The sequence below is a fragment of the Cucurbita moschata genome, unplaced genomic scaffold (genome assembly GCF_002738365.1).
Source record: "Cucurbita moschata cultivar Rifu unplaced genomic scaffold, Cmos_1.0 Cmo_Scf00001, whole genome shotgun sequence".
In the NCBI taxonomy this organism is placed as follows: Eukaryota; Viridiplantae; Streptophyta; class Magnoliopsida; order Cucurbitales; family Cucurbitaceae; genus Cucurbita; species Cucurbita moschata.
Window position 1 is genome coordinate 5,928,109 of NW_019268517.1, and position 19,095 is coordinate 5,947,203.

Below are 19,095 nucleotides of genomic sequence, written 5' to 3' on the forward strand. Positions count from 1 at the left end.
AGCATCACATAAACCGAGCATTAGAATGTGACATGTAAATTTGCCATAAGGTATGTGTCACTCATATTTGATGCAAGTCATCTAGTCAAGTTTGAAGGCATTTCAACAATAAGACCACTTACTTGGTTGGCGTAAGTCGGAGTCAATAATTATCCTTGATGTTAGCTTGGACCAGCTCTTCGAAATCCAACTCCACTTATGTAGTTCTATAACATCAAGTTAGGACGTATTAAAGAACTTAATTCACCTAATGACATCAATTAATTCAAATGTTTAGCTCAAATGGGTAATGTCACCTAGTCAGGTTAAGTGTGGAGATTGGTCGTGGGACATGAAATAGTGGTGTGTGCATGGGTCACGGTCTTGATTGTGTAGCTTTCAAATGCTCCTCCACTTCGACCGGTAGCCTATGAACACCTCAAAAAAAAATAGGAAAAATTTGTGAGTATCGAAATACTTAGTAAGAAATCTACTTGTAGGCTCTCATCGCCTCTTTAACTTAGTAGGTATCCACAGGCTTTACTTTAGGCTCTAAGAAGTTCGAGTCTAGTCTCTACTACTATTTGAGAATTTGGGGTACTTGGAAGTTAGAGGTCTAATATGAATCTTACCCTTAGGGGTTTGTACAAATTTTTCAACCTTTCAGTTTTTTTTTTTTTTTTACATAGGTAGCATATTTTGCCTACATAGTGTATGATCGATGCCTTGGGTTGAATCGCTACCTTAAAAAGTTTTGATGGGATAATATGATATCTACTCATTTAAACATCATCCATAGAAGGTTACCTAGCACATCCCACAAGATCATAAAGTCTTAAGTTTCGGGGGATCAACGCCCGTGTGTCGACTACCTATTATGTCAATCTCGTGGTCTCACGCTCCTCTCAGGATGGGTTTATAGCACAGAGGACATGTTCAAGAGACCCTGGGTCATTTCAATAAGGTTCGGGCAGTTTAGACATATTTATGCACTATCTTGACCGGCCAAGGCCTAACTTGATTGTACTAATACTGGAGTGGAAATTATAGTGAAGACTCTGATGAAACCGTTCATACTGCTAATATCCAAGTGAGCTACCTTATTCATTCTTGGATGTAGTGGAGGTCAACTAGATTCTTTTGAACGTCTAGGCAGTTTAAATCCCGTCTCTCATTTCTAGGACATTTAGAATTAACTCCTCGTAGCTAATCTCATTTATGGGTAAACATATGTTTACACCTTTTGTCACTACTCACTATCTTTGGGTGATTGGTTTACTAGAAACCGTTCTACCTTTAGCGCTCTATTCTTCACTTGGTTCTCTTGCGCATGGTTTGTTGAGGGAGATTATCATATCGATCACCTAGAACATTGTATTTATAATCAAAACATTCGTGCAAGCTTATTGGTGAGATAATTCTATTAATCACCTAAAGCACCAAAATCATAAACTAAACATACATGCCAACTCAACGGGGGATAACATCCATCAATCACTTGGAGCACGGATCACAATAGCCCATCCGCCTTTCTAATACAACGGAAAGCATTTAAAACAACATTCATCTTGAAATCTCATCCTAGAGGCATATCAGTAATTTTCCATAACATACATACAATACTTTCTCATCCAATATTGTCCTCTTGTTGGTGTTAATATAACACATGCAGAAGCAATTTGGATCTTAGGCACTTTTAGAACATCAATTATTGTAAATAACTACCATGTTCATAAGTATTAAAACTTAATGAGTTTAAATACTAACCTTTTGTAGTTCAAACTCCTTTTGCCTCACGAACCCGTTTCGAACCACCACTAGTGTCTTCTCCACTATCCTCCGGCCTTAGAACGGGATTCTGGAATCCGGTGAGTGACTAAACTTGGGAGGGATTTTGTATATGTGAAGAGAGTGTCTGTGAGAGGTTTTTCTCAAGGTTTTTCAGCAAGATGAAGAAGACCTTCCATGTATCATGATCACTCTATTTAAAGAGTCATGTTTGCATGTTCATGCAAATTTGAGATCACCAAATTTTGACACTTAAAATTCCACTCAAATGTTTGGGATTATGTGGTAAGCATGCATGTTTGAGTTAACCAAATTTTGACAACTCAAAATTCCACTAACATAGATTTTTCCATTAGATGAAAGTCAACATTTTGACTTTCTTCATTTTAATTCAACAATTAATTTGAATAATGAATTTCAAATTAAAGTAACATTAAATGATTAATTAAACTATTTAATTAATATTTAATATTAATTCAAATGCCAATCCCAATCAATTCCGACACATAATTGATTAAGATATTTAAATCTTATTTAAATATCTCAGATTCTCTCTTTTTGTTTAATTCGTAAATAAAACAAAATTGCGGTTAAATATATCGTATATATGTAACACATGTTCTCTAATTTGAATTCGAACACTTTGAACTCACTCGTCACACTGTTCTATGGTTTAGTTCGATATGAGCTAGCAGAGGGACCTAATGGACCTATAGATCATGGGCTCCAACGATCCAAGATTAACCGGTTAAACTCATTAACCTGGTTAACCAACATTTGTTAACTACTAGGACACTCCACTATAGCCTAGTAGTTGCACTCCCTTCACTATAGATATATTTCTGTCCATCTGATATAACCATGATAAGTAAGTCGATCTTTCACAGGTTGTTCGTAACTAGAGCTGGGTCAATTTACCGTTTTACCCCTGAAGTTACTTCTTGTTCCTTATGTCTCACTGATCCTCTAATGAACAATTGGTTTGTGGTCCAACCAGTAAACCGAATCCCTCTCAGGCCAATGAGAGGGTGGGGCTCCTTGTTCAAGACCTGGAGTCAGTGCTTAAGGGAACTACCTTTCTTCTATCCCTAAAAGTGGGTAGGAGTGAATTCCGTCTTGCACCCCCCGTCCCTAGCCATTCACCCAGTCCTACCCCTGAAATGGGAGGCCTGTTGAGTCGGCGAACTAGAGCCACTCTCACCCATGCAAATCTAAGGATAATTCCGAATAAATAGGAGTTCACGGTTAGCTTAGGATTAAAACCGAGTTACCTAGGTTATCGAATGAAAAGAAAATCAGTCTCAACAGTAAACGACATTATAAAGTGAGAGTGGTTTTCTTCATGGTCCGATCTTATGCAATACTCATTGCATAGGACGCCCCCACTCACATGTCTCCACATGTACAATTTAGTGATCACATTGTTTATATCATATACAAAAGTGGGCCGCATCCATAGTGTCCCTAGAATAAGGTACTCAGCCTTATCCTTATACTATAGATCATTTTGACTATATACTTGAACTTGATCCCCTCTTATGTTTCTACATATAGTTCAAGTAATCATACTATAGTCAGAGTGTTCTTAGTTTATTGGATTTAGATTAATGATCGTAAAGTTCACTTTATTCAATAACACTTTTTACTGAATAAACATCAATAATAACTTTATTGAAAATAGAATATATCTTTGTTTACAAACTATGAGTTTTAGGACATAAAACCCAACAAACTCCCACTTGGACTAAAACTCTAGTGGGGTTTTATAACGTTGAGTAGAGAGAAATACAATAAACTAGGGCATCACATACTCATGCCTTTTCTCCCACTTGCCCTAAATTACATAACTCGTAGTCCTAGACTCACTAGGTGCCCTTCAAACACTTTAGCCGTGAGGGGCTTTGTAAATGGATCAGCAATGTTGTGCTCTGAAGCTATCTGTGTGACGATCACATCTCCTCGTTGCACAATCTCCCTTATGAGATGATATTTGCGCTCAATATGTTTTCCTCGCTTATGGCTTCTTGGTTCTTTTGAATTTGCAACTGCTCCACTGTTATCACAATAAACAGTGACGGGAAGATGCATATGTGGAACGACTTCCTAATCAGTTAAGAACTTCCTAAGCCATACAGATTCTTTCGCTGTTTCACAAGCAGCAACATACTCAGCCTCCATGGTGGAATCAGCAATGCAACATTGCTTTATGCTTCTCTATATTATTGCTCCTCTGTTCAGAGTGAAGACAAATCCTGATGTCGATTTCCTAGAATCTACATCGGTCTGAAAATCTGAGTCAGTGTACCCTGTAAGGATTAGATCCTTAGTACCGTACATTAGCATATAGTCCCTCGTTCTCCTAAGATACTTGAGGATATTCTTAACGGCAGTCCAATGAGCACGTCCCGGATTGGACTGATATCTGCTGACAATTCCCACAGCATAGCATATGTCGGGTCGGGTACATAGCATGGCATACATCAGACTACCGACTGCTGATGCATAGGGAATGTGTTTCATATCCTCAACTTCTTGAGGTGTCTTAGGACTTTGTTCCTTCGACAAATGAACTCCATGCCTGAAAGGTAATAATCCTTTCTTGGAGTCCTGCATCTTATATCGAATCAACATTTTGTCGATGTACGATGCTTGAGACAATGCTAGTGTTTTGTTCTTGCGATTCCGAACAATTTGGATTCCAAGAACAAACTGAGCCTCTCCCAAATCTTTCATTTGGAATTGTGTCGCCAGCCAATGCTTAATGTCAGTCAGAATTCCCACATCATTTCCAATGAGTAGGATATCGTCAACGTACAACACCAGGAAAGCTACTGTAGAGTTGACTATCCTTTTATAAACACAAGGTTCGTCAACATTCTGTTTAAAGCCATAAGATTTGATCACAGTATCAAACTTTATATTCCAGAATCGAGATGCTTGCTTCAACCCATAAATGGATCTTTTAAGCTTGCAAACCCTTTGCTCGTGATCCTGTTCAATGAACCCCTCTGGTTGAGCCATATAGATACTCTCTTCAAGATTGCCGTTTAGAAAAGCTGTCTTAACATCCATTTGCCAAATTTCATAATCATAAAATGTGGCAATAGACAAGAGTATTCTAATTGATTTAAGCATAGCAACAGGAGAGAAGGTTTCTTCATAGTCCACCCCCTCTCTTTGGGTATAACCCTTTGCTACTAGTCGTGCTTTAAAGGTCTGTACCTTACCGGTTTGGTCTCGTTTCCTCTTATAGATCCATTTGCAACCAATAGGTTTTACCCCATCTGGTTGATCTACAAGTTCCCAGACTGAATTGAAGTACATTGACTCCATTTCAAGATTCATGGCTCTAATCCACTGATCTCTATCCTCATCATTCATTGCCTGTTTATAGGTCAATGGATCCTCAATGCCATCATCAGGTATGATGACTTGAGTTTCTGCCAAACCCAAGTAACGATCGGGTTGAGTTATAACCCTCCCACTACGTCGAGGCATTCTCAACTCTTGAGAAGGATGTGATTGACCAGAAGTGTCAGCTCCATCAACAACTCTGGTTGAAGGACCAGCTTGATCACCAACTCTTGTTGTTTTATCAGTAGCTTCTTTAGAAATCTCACTTAATACTAGTTTGCTACGAGGTTGATGATTTCTTACGTGGCCTTCCTCTAAGAATGTAGCGTTCGTTGATACAAACACTCTATTTTCTTGAGGATCATAAAACAAACCACCTTTCGTCTCTTTGGGGTATCCTACGAATAGACATAATTTTGAACGCCGTTCTAATTTCTTGGGATTTTGCAACAACACATGTGCTGGACATCCCTAAATTCTGAAGTGACGTAAACTACCTTTACGCCCTTTCCATAACTCATAAGGTGTTTCTGAAACACTCTTAGTAGGAACCATGTTCAAAATGTATGTAGTAGTCTCCACTGCATATCCCCAAAACGGATCGGGTAATTGAGCGAAACTCATCATAGACCGAACCATGTCTAATAGAGTTCTATTTCTCCTTTCTGATACACCATTTTGTTGAGGCATACCAGGGGCTGAGAGTTGAGACCTTATTCCATGTTCTATCATATAGTCCTGAAATCTTAAGTCCATGTACTCTCCTCCTCGATCTGATCGAAGTGTTTTAATAGTTTTACCTAATAGATTCTCAACCTTAGTCTTATACTCTCTGAATTTTTTAAGAGCTTCGGACTTGTGATGCATTAGGTAAAAATAGCCATACCTTGAATAATCATCAATAAAACTGATGAAATATTCATACCCTCCTCGTGCTTTGACATTCATTGGACCACAGAGATCTGTATGCACGAGTTCTAAGGTTTCTTTAGCTCTATAACCTTTTTCAGAAAATGATCGTTTAGTCATTTTACCCTCAAGACAAGACTCACATGGAGGTAAAGAATTGTCTTCTAACTTATTTAGAAGTTCTCTTTTAACCAATCTCTCAATCCTATTGAGATTAATGTGGCCTAGTCTTAAGTGCCAAAGATAGGTATTAGGAGAAATCTTTTGTCGTTTATTTTGAGTTTCAGCTGTTTTAAACATCTCAGTATTTAAAATAGCTTTTGTTTTGCTCGGTTTTAACATATATAAGTTGTTTTCTAGTTTTGCAAAACAAATATGAATACCTCTTTTGCAAATGAACACTTCATTGATTTCAAAAGATACTTTATACAACTGTTCTAATAAACAAGAGATGGATATTAGATTTCTTTTCATTCCAAGAACAAAAAGTACATTATCTAATATAATGAATCTATCTCCAAAAAACAACTTTAAATTTCATACCGATCTTGCTGAGACAACCTCTCCTGTTCCAACCCTGAGTGTTATCTCGCCGTCCGCAAGCATTCTCCAGGAGCTAGTTTCCTGGTAAAAAGAACAAATATGATTAGTCGCCCCTGAATCTACTATCCAAGTTGAGTTGTCATACTCTACTAACAATATTTCTACAACGAGTAAATCATATTTACCTTGTTGTGTCTTTTCGGCTTTCTTCAATACAAGATATTTTGGGCAGTTTCTATTTCAGTGCCCGTTTTCGTTGCAATGGAAACATTTTCCTTTATCTGCTTTTTGAACCTTTTTCTTGCGGTTAGTAGGAATCTTATTTTTCCCTTTTCCCTTCTTCTTCATCAAAACACTTTTAGATTTGAAGGTCCAGACTTATTTTTGGAGGACGATCCTCGTAGTAATTTCTTGGAGATAGCAACATTTGCTTCTCCTGTTTGTCCCTTGTTCGTTAAGAGGGACTGATAAGTCTGTAGCTCATTGAGAAGAGCAGTCAAGTTATATTCTATTTTGTTCATTACCACATTGGTGCGGAACTGGAAGAAGCTCTTCGGAAGAGACATCATGATAAAACTAACTTGACTCTTCTCATCAATGACAGCTTCATTTTCTTCTGCCACATTGAAATGGACCATCATGTCCAGGACATGTTCTCTAACTGAGGTCCCTTCTTTCATATGGCAGTTGTAAATGTATTTTATGGCTTAATGTCTAAGGGAGAAGGACGGTTGTCCAAACATCCCTTTTAGAGATTCCATAATCTCTTTAGCAGTACCCATAACATCGTGTTTCTTAGCCAAAACATCAGATATGCTGGCTAGAATGTACACTCGAGCTTTGTCATTTGCCTTTATCCATCTGTCATATGCATCCCGAACTGTTCGGTTTGCATTTGAGTTGGGGTTTGGAGGACACTCCTCAGGTAAAACGAACTTTAAATCATCAATGACCAGTATTGTGTTTAGGTTTTATTTCCAAGTTGTGTAGTTGTCGCCGTTTAATTTCTCAGAAGCGAGTAATTGTACTATTGAGTTTGTCATGCTGTGATATAAAGAAAATTCTATTAGTGATTTGACTTAATCCTGTTTAATTCAATCAGTTTTAGCAAATGTAATAATGTACCCAAATCATTATTAATTTGCAACGATACTTTAGTGAGTTAGAGCAACTGCTACCAAGGGGCAGTCAATCACTCATTCACTAAACCAAGACATTCTTGACTTAAACACTAATTCCAGAATAACTTTGGTTCCTATAGTGTTTTAGTTATCGCTATTTTGGTCAAGAATATACTAACTCTTAGTAATTCTTCGCAAGTGTGACCCACCAATTTCAGACCTCAAAGATCGGTCCCAACAACGCTATCGAATGAAAAAGCCAAAGTTGGGAATGGACCTAAGAAATCCTATCCATTTCTGGAGTTTGCGTTGTTCCGACTCCCATGTTACGACCCTCCGAATGATAGTTGCTCTAGGGCAACATGCAGGCGGAACATGGGAATCTCACGGTGAAACCTAGTGGTGGAGACCATAGGACGTGTTGACTTCCTTCTCCCACTTACTATAAATACTTTCTCAATGCACCTTCTTATTGACTCATGCAAATACCTTCCGAATGGAGGACGCTCCCAGGGCGACACGAGGCCGAGCATGAATCTCACTGTGTGAATTTTACAGAGAGCGTGAAGAGAAAACGATGTATCTTATACACCTTTTTCCTCCCACTAAGTATTTTAGATGGTTGGGTATACTCATTACTTAAGTATATTCCTGCTAATTAAATATAACTTAAGTCTAGGTGATTTTTCTAAATCTTACATCACTTAAGCATACTCATAAAACTGGGCTAACTAAGCTCAAGTACTGGTCCGATCTTCAGGTAGTAGGTGTTCCGTAAACTGTCAACTTAAGTACCTTCAGCCTTAGACAAGATCGTGCCAGGTGAGCTTTCTCGTAACTGCAATTTTATAAGCCATCGACCTATTTTAACTGTTAAAATTGATCGTGCTCGGTTCTTAACCCTTAGTGAGCATGCACTTATCTTTATTATAGATTTTAATGTCTATCTCATTTTATGACGTTGAAAATAACCTATAACATGCATCTAACATGCTTTCTATAACAATTTATATAATCATCCATTCCATGCAATAATATAACAATTTATATCTATCACTCATGGAACCCTAAGACATGCATACTATATATTATAACACTTATAACATACTTGGAATGCATGAAACATGCTTAGCCTATGGTGGGATTTTAAATCTATATGACATACTTTATGCATATACATTTTCTATTTAATTAAAACATACATTTATAATGCATAATTAATTAAACACACTAAAGTGGGTTGGTTTTGGCATTTTAAAGCAAGCAATTAACTAAATTATTACATTAATGATTAAAAATAACTTGAGCCGCACCCGAGGATCACGAACTGGGCGAACCAACCCTTAAAAACGTTGAATCGGTCCCCAACGACAGAAAAAACACCCGAACCTCCTCTTCCATCTTCTTCGGTTCAGCTTGCTATCTCTTCCATTTTCGATCAATTACAAACTAAAATGGACTCTAATGATTCCATAAAAATTACAGACCTTTCTTCATTCATTAAAGCTCATACACCTTAGGCTTATTACAATAATTGTATCAAATGGAAGCATAAAAAAAAATTCCAAAACCAAAACCATCCACTTTAGCAACCACAAATTTCATTCATGAAATGGTACCCACCATGATCAAATTAATATAAATCTGCCTAAAACTTGCTCTGATACCTATTGTTGGTGTTAATATAACACATGCAGAAGCAATTTGGATTTTAGACACTTTTAGAACATCAATTATTGTAAATAACTAGCATGTTCATAAGTATTAAAACTTAATGAGTTTAAATACTAACCTTTTGTAGTTCAAACTCCTTTTGCCTCACGAACCGGTTTCGAACCACCACTAGTGTCTTCTCCACAATCCTCCGACCTTAGAACGAGATTATGGAATCCGGTGAGTGACTAAACTTGGAAGGGATTTTGTATATGTGAAGAGAGTGTTTGTGAGAGGTTTTTTTCAAGGTTTTTCACCAAGATGAAGAAGACCTTCCATGTATCATGATCACTCTATTTAAAGAGTCATGTTTGCTTGTTCATGCAAATTTGAGATCACCAAATTTTGACACTTAAAATTCCACTCAAATGTTTGGGATTATGTGGCAAGCATGCATATTTGAGTTAACCAAATTTTGACACTCAAAATTCCACTCAAACTTGTGGGGTTTATTTGGCAAACATGCAAGTTTGGTTAAACCAAATTTTGACACCTCAAAATTCCACTAACATGGATTTTTTCATTAGATGAAAGTCAACATTTTGACTTTCTTCATTTTAATTCAACCATTAATTTGAATAATGAATTTCACATTAAAGTAACGTTAAATGATTAATTAAACTATTTAATTAATATTTAATATTAATTCAAATGCCAATCCCAATCAATTCCGACACATAATTGATTAAGATATTTAAATCTTATTTAAATATCTCAGATTCTCTCTTTTTGTTTAATTCGTAAATAAGACAAAATTGCGGTTAAATATATCGTATATATGTAACGCATGTTCCCTAATTTGAATTCGAACACTTCGAACTCACTCGTCACACTGTTCTATGGTTTAGTCCGATATGAGCTAGCAGAGGGACCTAATGGACCTATAGATCATGGGCTCCAACGATCCAAGATTAACCGGTTAAACTCATTAACCTGGTTAACCAACATTCGTTAACTACTAGGACACTCCACTATAGCCTAGTAGTTGCACTCCCCTCACTATAGATATATTTTTGTCCATCTGATATAACCATGATAAGTAAGTCGATCTTTCACAGGTTGTTCGTAACTAGAGCTGGATCAATTTACCGTTTTACACCTGAAGTTACTTCTTGTTCCTTATGTCTCACTGATCCTCTAATGAACAATTGGTTTGTGGTCCAACCAGTAAACCGAATCCCTCTCAGGCCAATGAGAGGGTGGGGCCCCTTGTTCAAGACCTGGAGTCAGTGCTTAAGGGAACTACCTTTCTTCTATCCCTAAAAGTGGGTAGGAGTGAATTCCGTCTTGCACCCCACGTCCCCAGCCATTCACCCAGTCTTACCCCTTAAATGGGAGGTCTGTTGAGTCGGCGAACTAGAGCCACTCTCACCCATGCAAATCTAAGGATAATTTCGAATAAATAGGAGTTCACGGTTAGCTCAGGATTAAAACCGAGTTACCTAGGTTATCGAATGAAAAGAAAATCAGTCTCAACAGTAAACGACATTATAAAGTGAGAGTGATTTTCTTCATAGTCCGATCTTATGCAATACTCATTGCATAGGACGCCCCCACTCACATGTCTCCACATGTACAATTTAGTGATCACATTGTTTATATCATATACAAAAGTGGGCCGCATCCATAGTGTCCCCAAAATAAGGTACTCAGCCTTATCCTTATACTATAGATCATTTTGACTATATACTTGAACTTGATCCCCTCTTATATTTCTGCATATAGTTCAAGTAATCATACTATAGTCAGAGTGTTCTTAGTTTATTGGATTTAGATTAATGATCGTAAAGTTCACTTTATTCAATAACAATTTTTACTGAATAAACATCAATAATAACTTTATTGAAAATAGAATATATCTTTATTTACAAACTATGAGTTTTAGGACATAAAACCCAACACTTCTAAAATCCTGAACATATATATTCTCGTGACCTAAGGTAAGAAATTCTCGCATGCTAGCAAGTTTTAACGTTCCCTACAAGTATTGCTTGAAAAGGTCCGAGTATCTACTTACATGGATTATGTGTAACCTCCTGAGCTAACTTTTTCATATGCTATGAGCTCCATATTTTCTTAAATTTCTTTGTAGGTCTTAATTCAAGTCATAATATGGCCCGTATCTAAATTGGAATGAAAAATAGTTGAATAGAGATGGAACGAATAAAAAATATCACCTCACACACGCTTGGGAAGGAGAGGAGTGCTCCTTACGCGACACATGGTGCGCACAAATAGGCGCATCTGAATCAAGTAGGGTCAAGCAGTCAATTCGGTCGCAGACTACATCAGGTCGTGCTTTGGTTGTCAAGTTGGGTCAAATCTTCGTGATGCGCATCATTGCTTGTTATCAAACTCATATATTGAGTCCATGAGCAAGAACAATGCATATGAACAAGAACCGTGCATAGAGAAGTACTCCATATTCAACTCCATTATAAATAAACTAGAGCTTAAGAAAATTCATGAATTTGGATCCCACCCACCATCGTAATACATATGGTATATGTTTACATTTCATGACTTTAGGAGTAGGGGGATTTTTAAACACTTATTATTTTTCCTACTTTTTAAACTTTTTTCAAGTAAAGGAAAGAGACAGTAAAAGAAAGAGACCCTTGGTTAGATGACGAGTTCTAATGTGGTGGACATGGAATAGTATTGCTTTAAAATAGTTTCTTTCCCCATTAACTAATGTCATGTATTAGCTTAGACAAACATGTTAGTTCAAGACGATTTCAATTTCTACTTATGGACTTTACATTTCATGAGTTTAGTTAGATTCATGAATTTTGATATTGGGTTTAATAAATATATAAATAAATAAAAGTTGGCACAATTTGGAAAAGGCTTTGGAAAATTAAGAAATAGTAAATAAGAATAGTAATCCTTAAGTTATTTATTTATTAAAGTTTGCTAGTAATGCTTCACATTATTTGTTTGCAATTATGGATGTAGGTACCAAATTGGAAATTTAAGTTCAAATTCATCACCCATTTCTTAGAGTCTTGTAGCTTTAATAAACAACTAGTTTTTCTTACCTCTTAAATGCAATCTTCTCCTCGAATTTTTTTTAGAGAGAAACTTGAAAATATTTTATAAGTTTCTAAACTTTAAATCATGTGTTTAATTAGTCTATGACTTGTTCGTCATTTTTAAAATGATAAAACTATTTGATATGAAATTATATTAATTAACTTCAAAATTAAAAATAAAAAAAAAAGTTGGTAAACATCTGTTTTTAAATTTAGAGAGTTGAAGAATTAAATTATTAATTTAAAGTTTAAAAATTGCAATGAAATTGATTTTGGTGGATTTTGGAAGGGAGAAATAAAATAGTTGAATGAAGCTAACCAACAAACCTCCCTAATAAATGGTTGAGAATATGAAATATGGTTTATTGTCAATTGGCATAATTAAAGAAACGTCTTCAATGCAACAAACACGCTTTTGAAAAATGGACTTTATTTATTACTATTTTTATATAGATTTGACAAACACAGGTCCACCAACTTTTATTATGTGCATTATTATTATTATTATTTCTTTTTCTCTTATGTAACAAGTTTTGTGCAGGATGATTGAAGTTGCTTTAGTTTTTCGGACGTATTGGACAAAATATAACCATATAAAAAATTTATATGCATAATCCGCGCATAATAAAGGAAAGTATGGGTCTTGATTGTGGTGGACCGACTCAAACAAAAAGAAAGATGCAAATTTCTTGCAACGAGATCATCCATATTCTTTAAATGGGCAAGACTTGCTTAGATCTTTTTCGATAATATCTTCATTGCATGAAATGCCACACTCAATTGTCAGCGATAAGATGACTGTCATTATTGCTTCTAGATTAAGCTTCGGTAATTGATAGAAAAGAATCACCTAGCCTAGCATTAGACTCACTCCAAAAAAAAAAAGAAAAGTTTATGGTAATTTTTTTAGTTATATTTCCTCTTTTTTTTTTTTTTAGCTAAACACGTCAATGGAGTATCATTTTTAGCTAAAAAAGTCATCAAGTTAAATTAACTCACCCCATAGGGTACTAAGTTATTAGGCCTCTTCCATTAGTTTTTGTATTCTTCCATCATGTTAGGCCACAATACTCCAAATACTAACACTCAGCCTAATATTTTTAGAGAATTGAAGTAATTGGTGAGGCAACATGTTTTATGAAACTAAACCACATCATTCATAATTGGCCTAAAGGGTTCTTTACTTTGAATACCACACCCATGCTATATGTTTATTGTCTTTCTTTAAATCCATTCTTCGTGGGATGTTTCTACTCGTCTTTCTCCCCTAATATCATTCAAACTTACCTCTAATTTTCAATCTATTTCCATAAAAAAGTACTTGAAGAATATGGCGTAGTTTTCATAATTAAAATTCTATTTCTAATGAAATTAGACCATGACAACAAACACAAACACTAAGAAAAAAAAATGTCGAGTAAAACTAAAAAGTCTTACATGGGGTAAAACTAGTTGAAGCGAGAAGAAATTTGGACCACCAAACATGAGAGAAAAGGAAACCTGTCAAGAAATTCCAAGTTCCTATTCGATCTCATATGAGGCACATGTCATGTATCATGATTGTACATTTTCAATCATGTGGTGTCTTCATCTTGACATGCTTATGACAAGTCTTGAGGAAATCTCAAACCTCACGTACATTTTTTTTACTCGACTTTGTGGTTTCGTTGGACCTTAAGCGAAGTTTTTCTTTGCCAATCAAGCATAAGTCATGCGGAATCTAAATTTGTTCAGCCACACATGTCACTGGTGCGTGCATGTTCAATTGTCTATGACTCTAGTCAACTTATCTCGTCCCTAGGTCAAGCCCTTTGGCTCGACTTTGCCTCAAATCTAGACCAATGTCTCTCATGTGTAATGCTGCATCTAATCTCGTCATCATGTTGTCATCTAGGTTCCCAACAACACAGCTCATACATCATGATGTCATCCCAAGTGATGTCACCAGCCTTGCTACTCACTCAAAAACACTTATTGACATTGACTTCATGAATCAACTATATCATCGAGACATCTTGAATATCTATCCATCTGATTTCTATCGAGACATGAACTTTTGTGTCCATGTCGAGCCATTTATAGAAACAGTATTGGGTAGTAAGTCTATATATCAACCTCCGACACAAGTGTTGGGGTGCAATGTCAGGGTGCAATGTCAACGCTCCAATACTATTTGATACTATTCTCATAAAACTCATTTTCAAAGGAAGATGCCCAAGACACTCGTCTTGCATAGCTTGCCATGCTGTGATACACGTATGTGTCACATAATAGCTCACTTAGGCCATAAGGCCTACGAATGGTTGAAAGGTGACACCATGTCTCTCCTTTATAGTACATTTTGAAAAAAAAATTGGTCTAACAAGAGTAAACATGATTTTTGTGAGTAGTCATTTTTTGGCGAACATTCATATTTCACATAAATGAACTTAACTCCAGAACCATATGCTAAAACTCATACCAGACCCTCGACTTTTAAGGTTAAGTTTTGGGGTCGTACTCTGTCTTATCAAGCCTATTTTTGGCATTCTTTAATAAGGAAGCGGATTATCTTGTTGATTGAACATCTAACGCAAGAACACTTGTTTGAGATTCGAATCACTCCACAAGCAAGATCAATCATGTCAAGCTTGAATGATTCTAAAATGCGACCTAAACTACATATAATTGAAAAGAAACTTAGCCCTTAGCTAAAAGAAAGGTAAGAATACTTAGCTCTCTAATGATAAGAAATCACTCCAAGGGAAAGTAAAATTCAGATTACAAGTTTGAGATTCGAATCACTCCACAAGCAACATTTATCATGTCACGCTTAAATGATTTTAAACATGTAGCCTAATCTACATAGAATTACAAAAAAAAACTTAGCCATTGGCTAAATAAAAATACAAAGGCTCTTTTTACTACATTTTTAATTCTCTTTTACAAATATAATTTACATGCATCCTCCAAATGAAACCCTTAACCTTCCATAAGTCATTTGAAGAGTTTTTAATCTTGGTACTTCATACTTTAGGACCATAATTAGTTATTATGTAAATGTAATCTAAAAATAAATAAAAAGAACTTAAAATACATTAATAAAACACCATAAATCTAGATTTTAGTCATCTATCGTAAATTTGTAACCATCTAAGAATAAATGGAGTCACATTTGAAGTATCTTGAACCATTGTTACATATATGAGACTTGATTCTTCTTAATGTGAAATTAATTATAACTTAGAGTTCAACTTTAATAGAAGTTGACATTATCTTGCGGTAATTTGAACAACATTTTTCACAACTTTTTTCAAGTTCATATTGTATGATTGAGATGTCTTGGTTCATATCACTCTTGTCTATTTGTTGCCTTCAATCTTGCTTGTGCCTCAGCTTGGTTTCAATCTATAGTTTTATCGATCCTCCTCAGCTGTATCATGATACTTGTAATTAGTGATACATAAACACTTGAGGGTCGCCAACTATACTCACGTGATCAGATGAGCACCAATTGAGCACCAACTATACTTATAATTTAAAAAATAAAATTACGGGTCGTACGCTGGCTGAGGCGAACTCGCAAGATACCCGAAGAACCGACCCACACCCGCTGCTCTGTCTTCCTCGCCCGAGAGTCCCGGCAAATCCTAATCGCGGAACCTGACTGCCGTCGCCGGTGAGATCGTCGTCATCCATTCGTCCCTAACGATGCATCTGTCCTCCTTGTCCCGACGTACCCCGGCGTTGGTTCGCTCCCACCTAAGGCTCGCAAATGACCGAAGTCTCGCGGCGTTATCGATCCTCCACCTCAATCTTACTGCTTCTCTCTCACGGTACAGCAACGACTCAACAGAAGGACAACTACTTAGATACCCTAGGGTTTAATGTGGGAACTTGGGGGAAATAGTGCGTTTTCTTAGCAACCCTCGCCGAAAATTTTTTTTTTTTGTTTTTTTTTCTCTTTCTGGAACGCGTATCGTTACTTAGAGCCTATGTTAGTGTATGACATAATTTATGTATGAACTTTATTGTTTTTCTATTTTCATCCTAGTTTAGATATATTTGATATAATTGAACCTATAAAGGTTTAAATCATTATTGTAAAATTTTGTGCATAGTATTTGTTGATATGATGAATATATGCGCGAAGGTAGAGGAATCTTAAAAAGTTAAATAAGAAGGGCATTCGTTGACATGTGAGACATAAACATTTGGACATCCACGAGTTCAATATTAATATTCTACCATATCGTAAAAAGTAGAGTAAATAAAAATATATTACAAACTACAAAAATGAATCTGAATTAAATATTGGCTTGTTGGCGTTGAGATTTTATTGATGTTTCCATGTTAACAGAAAACAAAGAAGAAAAAGAAATATAGTATTTGAAAGTGGAAGACTTAATTAGAATTAGTAGAGGAAAGTATTAGGGAAATTACGTGAATGCAATTAATATTATATAGAGAGAGAAAATGTGTAGGTGAGATAAAGATTTTAATAATAATAATAATAATTTAAAAAAATTGGGGCAAAAGGGAACGGATGAGAATTGAGTGTTGTTGCAAGTAGCTCATCAATCAAAAACTGAGAGGCAGTGTAATGCCAGGAATGGAGACAAGTAAACAGCTCCAAGAAATTCAGACCAATCAGTAAGGCGGTGAGGATCGGTGTAAACACAATTTCTCTTCTTCTCTATAAAATCACAGTTTTGGGGGAAACCCATTTCAAACCTTTGTTACTCATGGCCATCGCCTTTTCCCCTTTCCTCTTTCTTCTCTTTTCCGCCACCGCTCTCGGCGAACCCGGATTGATTGGGGTTAACTACGGCCGAATCGCCGACAACCTTCCCCCGCCCGACAAAGTTGTTGGTCTCCTCAAACAGCAAGGGATCGACCGTATCAAAGTCTATGACACCGATGCCGCCGTCCTTACTGCCCTTTCCAACTCCAACATCTCCATCGTTGTTGCCCTTTCCAACGACCTCCTCTCCTCCGCCGCAGCGGATTCTTCCTTCACCGACAATTGGGTCCAATCCAAAATCTCTAATTATTACCCCGCCACCAAAATCAACGCCGTCGCCGTCGGCAACGAGGTCTTTGTCGACCCCAACAACACCACCAATTTCCTCATCCCCGCCATGAGAAACGTCTACTCCTCGCTACAAAAGTATAACCTCCACGACTCCATCAAAGTCTCCTCACCCATTGCCCTCACCGCCCTCGCTTCCTCCTACCCGACCTCCTCCGGTTCCTTCAAACCGGACCTTATCGAGCCAGTCATCAAGCCCATGCTCGACTTTCTCCACCAGACCGAATCTTACCTTATGGTTAACGCCTACCCCTTCTTCGCATACGCCGCTAACTCCGACCAGATTTCTCTGGACTACGCTCTCTTCCGGGAGAACTCCGGCGTTGTGGACCCCGGCAATGGGTTGAAATATTTCAGTCTTTTCGAGGCTCAAGTGGACGCTGTTTACGCCGCCATGATGGCGCTTAAATACGACGACGTGAAAGTGGTGGTTACGGAGACTGGGTGGCCGTCGATAGGGGAGGAGAAGGAAGTGGGAGCGAGTAAGGAGAATGCGGCGTCGTATAACGGCAATTTGGTTAGGAGAGTTCTGACAGGGAAAGGGACCCCCTTGAGACCAGAAGACCCATTGGACGTCTTTCTGTTCGCGTTGTTCAATGAGAATCAGAAACCGGGGCCCACCTCTGAGAGAAATTACGGTTTGTTTTACCCCAACGAGGAGGAGGTTTATCAGATTCCTTTCACACTCGCGGACATGGCGAGTGAGACTCCGACGCCGGTGAACGGGAGTAAGGCTCAGGTGCCGCCGTCCAAAGGGGATACCTGGTGTGTGGCTAATGGGAACGCGGCGGCGGAGAAGCTGCGGGAGGGTTTGGATTATGCCTGTGGAGAGGGAGGCGCTGATTGTGGTGCGATTCAGCCAGGTTCCACGTGTTACAATCCTAACTCACTTGAGGCACACGCTTCGTACGCGTTCAATAGCTATTACCAGAAGATGGGTCGTGCGAGTGGCACGTGCTACTTTGGTGGTGTTGCCTACGTCGTTGCTCAACCTCCCCGTAAGTACCAAATTGCAAGTTCAATAAATATAGGGTATTATATATTTAATCTGACAAACGGCGTCGTTCTTTGGTTGCAGAGTACGGGAACTGCGAGTTCCCTACAGGGTACTAAGCTGGGGCAGGCCGCTATAGATATTTATAGAAACTAATAAAAGAAAACACAGCATTTTAATTTCATTTGGTGACAGTTGACATTTTTCTTTGTTTTTTTTTTGGGTTGTTGTAATATATTATTATTTGTATGTAACAGTGAAATATTTGGTTATAAAAATGATTGTTTCCAGATTTTCTTTCCAACCTGTTTCTCTGTTTTTAATATCATTTAATTGTGGAGCCAATAGCAAAACGATAATGATTTCTTGTTCGTCCACAGATTTTGTCTTTTAGGTTTGATAGAGGAAAAGGGAATACCCTTTATTACCTCCTTTTCCTTTCTTATGGGTTCTTTCTTATGGGTTCTTCTGTGACCTCATTTTATTATTGTTGTTTCTTTTTTCCAACTTATTTTCTTTTTCTGCTCATATAAGTTCATTGCTTTCATGCCAGTTTAACAACCCGCCTCTTTTTTTTTTTTTTATAAC

The 19,095-nt window shown here is 37.2% G+C and overlaps 1 protein-coding gene across 1 annotated transcript; it reads left to right on the forward strand.

The window, feature by feature from the left end:
• The first annotated feature begins 16,938 nt into the window (after positions 1-16,938).
• Positions 16,939-18,668, forward strand: LOC111454517 (glucan endo-1,3-beta-glucosidase 12-like). Its single transcript, XM_023096015.1, has 2 exons — positions 16,939-18,511; positions 18,592-18,668. The coding sequence occupies exons 1-2, from the start codon at positions 17,167-17,169 to the stop codon at positions 18,624-18,626; spliced, it is 1,380 nt and encodes a 459-aa protein (XP_022951783.1). The 5' UTR covers positions 16,939-17,166; the 3' UTR covers positions 18,627-18,668.
• Positions 18,669-19,095: the final 427 nt, after the last annotated feature.

Coding starts and splice junctions, on each gene's coding strand:
- LOC111454517 (XM_023096015.1), top strand. CDS start 17,167: ATGGCCATCGCCTTTTCCCCTTTCCTCTTTCTTCTCTTTTCCGCCACC. Junction 18,512..18,591: donor CGTCGTTGCTCAACCTCCCC/GTAAGTACCAAA, acceptor CTTTGGTTGCAG/AGTACGGGAACTGCGAGTTC.